Source organism: Helianthus annuus, chromosome 10 (assembly GCF_002127325.2).
Source record: "Helianthus annuus cultivar XRQ/B chromosome 10, HanXRQr2.0-SUNRISE, whole genome shotgun sequence".
Lineage (NCBI taxonomy): Eukaryota > Viridiplantae > Streptophyta > Magnoliopsida > Asterales > Asteraceae > Helianthus > Helianthus annuus.
In genome coordinates, this window is record NC_035442.2 from 81,048,401 (window position 1) to 81,055,828 (window position 7,428).

The 7,428-nt window shown below is 38.5% G+C and overlaps 1 protein-coding gene across 1 annotated transcript; it reads left to right on the forward strand.

Moving 5' to 3' along the window:
* Positions 1 to 256: 256 nt before the first annotated feature.
* On the forward strand, positions 257 to 1,129 carry LOC110881761. The gene has a single exon (XM_022129923.1). It carries the CDS (start codon positions 257 to 259, stop codon positions 1,127 to 1,129), a length of 873 nt encoding a protein of 290 aa, XP_021985615.1.
* Positions 1,130 to 7,428: the final 6,299 nt, after the last annotated feature.

A 7,428-nucleotide genomic window follows, 5' to 3' on the forward strand; every position in this document is an offset into this window, starting at 1 on the left:
AGTCAAACAACTAACAGTCAAAGTCAACGCACAATAAATACAAAAGTCAAAGTCGGAAACTCGAGTTGTCACACATTGCCATCTCTAGACACAAGCCAGGAGGAGATTGCTGCAACGACATCTGAAGGCGGGTTAAACAGCAGTGGGGAAACGAACAACAAAAGGCAATTGGAACAAAGATAGGAGTTAACTTAACGAAGCATGGCGACCTGGTAAGGAAAACAGTCGCTGAAGATATGGTGGATGCTAGGGCTCAATGAATTTTGGATCTATAAATATAAAAGGAGCAGGAGGGGCTGGAAAAGCCATGGGAATTAGAGGTATGGTGATGAAGTATAACTTGTCTTTTTTGGATATACAAGAGACTCAATTTAGGGATTTGCCATTGAATAAAATCAGAAGATTCTGGGACAACACAGGTTTTGAGTATTCGAAAATGGATGCGGATGGTAGGTCCGGGGGACTACTATCGATGTGGAATCCATGTGTTTTTAATAAAGATTTAGAAGAAAAGAATCAGAATTACATTATAGTTAAAGGCCGTATCACTAGGGAAGATGTGGATTTGGTAATTGTGAATATCTATGGTTCAACACTAAAAGCAAATAGAAGAAGGATGTGGGAAGAATTGTTAGCTGCAAAGAATTCCATATCAGGCCATTGGATTTTGTTGGGAGATTTCAATGAGGTTAGATTTCTAGAGGATAGATTTAACTCAGTATTTGACGATGCAGCCATGTGTTTTAATATCTTTATTAGTAAAGGGGGTTTCCAGGAATACAATATGGGCGGGATGAAATACACGTTTCTATCCGGTGACGGCACTAATCTCAGCAAAATAGACCGGGTGTTGGTATGTGACAATTTCATGGGTAAATGGACGAATGCATCTCTATTAGCCCTTAATAGAGAGATATCTTATCATAGCCCGTTGATACTAACCACTGTTAACAACAGTTTCGGGCCGTCTCCCTTCAGACTGTTTAACAGCTGGTTCTCACTATCTGGTTTTGATGAGGCAGTAAAAAGAGGTTTGAGCAAAAATTGTGATTCAAGATTCATGGACGAAGTGGTGGCAGTCAAATTAAAGGCGATTAAAGACGAATTGAAGCAATGGCAAAAAAAATAGAAAAGAAGAAGAGGAGAGAGATTTGGCAGAGGCACAAAATAAATTGAAGCAATTAGATGAGCAAGCGGAAATTAGACATTTATCGGATGTGGAAATTAGTATTTGGCATGGGTGCAAGTACAAGATTAAAGAATGGCATGATAGAGTGGTTGCGGATCTACACCAGAAAGCGAGATTAAGGTGGGTGGGACTTGGTGACAAAAATACAAGTTATTTTCACACAATTGTGAATAAACCACATAGTAAGGAATAAAATATGCGGTCTGTGGATTGACGGGGCTTGGGTGTCGGATCCGATTGAAATAAAAACCAAGTTCATGTTGGCTTTTCAATAAGAATTCAAAGAACCATTGGAACATAGACCGAGAATTGAGGCAGGGGGTTTCAAAACATTAAGCTCAGTTCAGGCAGAGGGATTGATTACTCCATTTTCAGTTGAGGAAGTTCGGAAAGCGGTGTGGGATTGCGGTATAAATAAGTCTTCGGGTCCGGATGGGATCACTTTCAAGCTAATCAAGTCCTATTGTGAGGAGTTGAGGGGGTTAATTATGGAGGTTATGATCCAGTTTTTCAAGCATGGGTCGATTCATCATACATGCAGCGCCTCTTTCATCGCCCTTATTCCAAAGGTAATTGACCCCATAACTTTCTCTGATTTTAGACCAATATCATTAGTCGGTGTGATCAACAAAATAATTTCAAAAGTTTTAGCTAATAGAATGAAAGGAGTCATTTAGAGTGTGGTGTCAAATGTTCAGTTGGCTTTTATGTCAGAAAGAAATATAGTCGATGGGCCTTTGATAGTAAATGAAGTGGTCGGTTGGGTAAGGAAAACGAGGAGGAATTTGTTTGTTTTCAAGGCTGACATAGAAAAAGCTTATGACATTCTAAATTGGAAATTTTTAATTTCCATATTAGCACACATGGGATTCCCACCGAGATGGAGAAACTGGGTAATGGGAATATTATTTGCTGGAAGGGGATCTATATTGGTAAATGGCTCACCGACGGGAGAATTCCAATATAGAAGGGATTTAAGACAAGGAGACCCATTATCGCCATTTCTTTTCATTACGGCTATGGAAGCTTTGCACGTAATGATGGAAAGGGCAAAACAAAATAATATTTTCTTGGGTATAAAGCTACCAGGTAACGGTCCATACTTGACACACATGTTATATGCAGACGATTTGATCTTTGTAGGTGAATGGGCGGAAGATAATGTGAAGAACCTTAAAAGAATTCTTCATATTTTCCATCTTATTTCAGGGCTTAAAGTGAATCCACAAAAAAGCCAGTTATATGGGGTGGGTATGACCGAAGAGGAAGTGGATAACATGGCATCAATGTTCAATTGTAAGGCTGGAAGATTCCCCTTCGTGTACTTGGGACTAAAAGTCGGAGTAAATATGAATAGAATAGCGAATTGGAAAGAGGTAATCGATATGTTCAACAAAAGACTTACTAATTGGAAGGCGAAAACTTTATCCTTTACAGGAAGGGTTATCCTTATGAAATCAGTTTTCGGTAGTTTACCGAACTATTACCTTTCTCTTTATAAATGTCCGATTGGAGTTATAAAGGTGTTGGAAGGTATCCGTAGAAAGTTCTTATGGGGTGGATGCAATATAAAGAATAAAATAAGATGGGTCAAATGGGAAAAAGTGGTAGCTTCCAAAGATTTCGGTGGCCTCGGTATTGGAAATATTAGAGATATGAACTTAGCCCTCCTAGCGAAGGGGTGGTGGAGATTCAAAATGGAGCTGGAAAGCTTATGGGTAAAGTTAATTAATTCCATTCATGCGAGCAAGAGAAAAGTGGAGTCGATACCATTTAAAAAAAAATCCTTGACAGGAGTATGGAAAAATATTGGTGAGATAGCAAAGGATTTTATGAAAAATAACATCACTATTCACACAAGTCTGAGAAGCAAAGTGGGACTGAGTGACAAAACGTTATTTTGGGTCGATACTTGGTTAGGTAACGACACGTTGAAAGTGCAATTCCCGAATCTGTATCAGTTATCGACAAAGAAAAAGGCAAAGGTAATGGAATGCTATAGTATACTAAACGGGGGAAGATTTTGGGACTGGGCATGGTTAAGGGCACCAAATAGTGTGGCTGAAAAATAGGAAATGGACAGCCTAAAGGAGCGTCTACAAAATCAGATGGCATCAACAGTTAGTGATGTTTGGGTTTGGAAAAACAGTGACAATCAAGATTTCAGCGTGAAAAGTGTAAAGCTCTCACTAGGCCAACGTTTAGATCTAAACTTGGAAGCGTATATGTTCAGTTGGAACAACTGGGTAACAGTAAAATGTGCAACGTTCGTATAGCGTGCGATTGAGGAGAAGTAGTGTCGGCTGTAGCACTCAGAAGCAAAGGAGTTATTCTGCCAGATACAATTTGCAAAACGTGCGGAGCAACTGAGGAATTCGCAGCCCATATACTACTTAAATGTAATTTCGCAAAAAGAATATGGGAACTGGTTACAAATTGGTTAAAAATCCCGATGGTGAATACTGAAGGTAGCCTGAAAGAACTGTTGATGGAGATGCATGGAATTCAGCGAAGCAAAGGTGTGAAAAAAGCGATTTATGCAATCGTAATCCAAACAATGTGGATTTTGTGGAAAACCAGAAACGAGAGAGTTTTCAAAGGAAGGCAAGGTGTGGTGCAGACGGTAATAGAAGACATAAAGGAGTCATCTTATCTTGGAGTGAAGCTAAGGTCAAAACATGGCTCGATAACAAGACAGGAATGGTGGGATTTCAATGTAATTTTGTAAGATTGGGTTAAGTGTTATGTTTTTTTTTCTTTTTTCTATTCTGCGGCTGTCCAACTCCTGGCTGGGAGTCCTTTTTGTTTTTGTTTGGACTGCGTTTTATTTTAATGAAGGTTCCGTTTGCTATTAAAAAAACTAATAATTAATTGAGATTTTTTATGTAATTTTAAGTTTTATGCAGCTTGTTTGACTAAGCTTTTCCAACCCAACTTATGACTTATTGACTTAATCAAAAAACTAAAAAGGAGTTTTCGTGTTTGGCAAACGTAAAAGTCCTTTTCAAAATGACTTTTTGAGAAGGAGAAAAAGTCATCAAAAAGTCATTTTTGAGAAGTTAGAATGTTGTGACTTTTTGAACCAACTTATTGACTTATTAGCTTTTAGTCTTTTTACATCAATAAGCAAAGCCAAACATTTTTTAAAAAACAACTTATTAACTTATTGGCTTTTCCCACCCTATAAGCTAATCCAAACACTTTTCTAAAAACTCCTTTTCCAAAAGTAATAAGTCAATAAGTCCTTTTCACAAAAGTCCTTTTTTGGTAAAATAAGCTTAGCCAAACATGCCCATATACATATTTTTATATGTAATTTTTTTTTCAGTGGATGGGTTTTAACTCATTCTCTACCTACTTTTAAGTATACAAATTTTGTTAGAATCTAACCCGAATTGCCTATTTCCGGCTGATAAGAACTGATTTTCGGCCGACTTACGGCCGATTAGGACCGATTAGCGATTAATTCACCGATTACCAAAAAATTAATCAGTGGTCGGTCGACTAGCGACTAGTCGCCGATTAATCTCGATTTTTCCGACATCAATATAATTGAAACCGCTACTGGCATACGCTTCTATGGTTTTCGAACGATGTAAAACACGTATCGATGTCCTTTTAAGCATGCCACAAACTAATTTCTTGGATTTTTTTTTCTTTCGATTACTATACTATAGCAATCCTTTTGAACATGTAAGAATCTTAGTTCTTGGATTTTTTTTTCTTTCTAGTCTCTATAGCAATCGAAAGAAAAAAATCTAAGAAATAAGTTTGCGACATGCTCAAAAGGATACCCAGACGTGTTGTACATCGATAAAAAATCATAAAATCGAATGTAGGTACCAGTTTCGATTATATCAATATCAACTGATGTTCGGTCGGAATAGGTTCGGCTCCTCAGGGTATTCACACTCATAAAAGTATGTGGACCATAAAAAGAGTATATGTAGCTCATGAAGCACATATGTATGTAACTGTTAACAGCAGTGTGAGCACATGCATTGTACACCACCTCTGTACTAGACCGAGCAATCATACTTTTTTCTTAGATCTCCAACTGAAACTATGTTAATATGATTGGGAGACAAAACAAAACTGATAAATTTTCGGTTTGGTTCGTTACGGTATCAACACTTGCTCTAACAATCGAAAGAAAAGGTCCAAGAAAATAAATTCGTGACATGCCTAAGGATATCGACACATGTTTTACATCGATTGAAAACCATAAAAACGAATACCGATTTCGATTATATCAATACGAGTACCGATGTTGTTCGATCAGAGTCGACTCGTCAGGGTACTAGCACCAATAAAAGCCTATTGAAGGGGTATGGTCCCTAATCCTGCGCCGACTACACTAGGCAACCTCAGGTCGCGCGTGGAGACTATACCCAAAATAAACAAAACTCAACACTTGGTCCATTTTGGAAACAAAGTGGCGCAAGCTTAAGAAACGCAGATCATGTCTACGCCGATATGATGATTTTAGTAAGTACATCTTGTACAAATGTCAGAACAGTAACCAATGGGCGCACGCCAGGTTATGGCCAGTAATGTGGCATCATGAGCAATCGTGCAGGAGACAGAAAGTACACAAGGACGACTACGTGGCACCAATCACCATGCGCCGACCACTACTACATTATCTCCATTTAACTGTTGATGACAGACCCGACAACAAGGACAACTACCAAGCCACGTGGATCCATTCAACGTGCGCCAACTCCCTCTCGCCTGCAAACACTAATGGTCATGCTCAGGGAAACGAAGAGGATATTCCTTGTTGTTAGCATCCAGCCCAAGGCCCATCATCCCATCTTCTTCACAACTCTCTTCGGCTATGGATTGATAACTTCACCTCCAGGTTTAAGTATCGCTCTCGTGCTCTCTCACTTAATACACACACTTTTATCCTCAAAACAAGTTCTTATTCTCACGCCGGAGGGTGGTTACAAGGAGAACCCCATATTCTCCTCTGTGTAACGAGCTTCACTATGACACCCAGTTATTTTAAGCCTGTACCCTACTAATGTGACACGTGTTATAAATAAATAAAGGCAATACTATATTAAATTTGGTGCTAATATGTAGTACTTAATGTGTTGGTAAATCCAAAATTTGTTAAAAATTATGTTGGCAATAATAAGATACCCATCTCTCACATCAGAACCCCCACTCTCTCTTTGCGGTTCGATCGCTGGAGCCGTTTTCCGGCCACACTCACACACACAACCTCCTCTCTTGCCCTACATTTTACACACACATCTGAAATATACCGACGAGAGAGAGAGAGAGAGAGAGAGAGAGAGAGAGAGAGAGATTGGCTGAATAAGGAAGAAAGTCGCAGCGGCGGCGTCGCCGGTGACAGCGGCCACCCCAGACGACGACAGCTGATGGTTTTACATGACAACAGAAGCCGTTTTCCGCTAAGAGTTGACTTGAGCAGCGATGATGACGTCAGCGGTATATCCGGGGTGGATTTCGAGCAGTAAAAAGGAACGGATCAGGTGGTGGTTAGCTTGATTCGGGTCTCGGTTCAAGAGGGATCGGCGGTGGAGGAACTCCATGGCAGTGTCAGTGCTAACTCCCATGAGTGTCGTACACCCATTCGTTTCAGGGTTCATCGGTCAGTAAATGAGTATTACATGCATTCCTTGTGATTTTTGATTTGAGAAATGAAATTATATATATACTTTAACATGTTTGGTGTTGAGAATGACGATAGGAAGTTGATGATATTCTTGTGACAAACTGTTTATTTAGATCTAAACATTATGTTTGTTGACTTATTTGATTTGGGGTTTTTATATATATGTCGTGGCTGTGAAAATTTATTTGATGGTATGAATGTTAAATTGGGAATTTGGATTTGTATGATGATAAATCCTTGTAACTTCTGAGTTTGATGATATGTGATTCGTAATGGTTATGGTTGAAACTGATGATACGATGTTAGATCGATAAGATTATGATGGTTATTAATAATATTTAAAACATAGAATTTGTTATATGAAAACTAGGGGTTGGTATGATATTAACATTGTGATGATTTGGTGTGGCATGATTTGTTGAATGATTAGGTTAAGATATAGGTCCATTGATCAATTTGAATTTATGTAAAAATCTGCACGTTATGATTAATAAAATATGATATTGGAAGTCATAGAAGTAATGTTGAAATCTTTGTTTTGTGCTGCTTTGATCGAATAAAATTTGAAAGGAATACTGTTTAGATTATT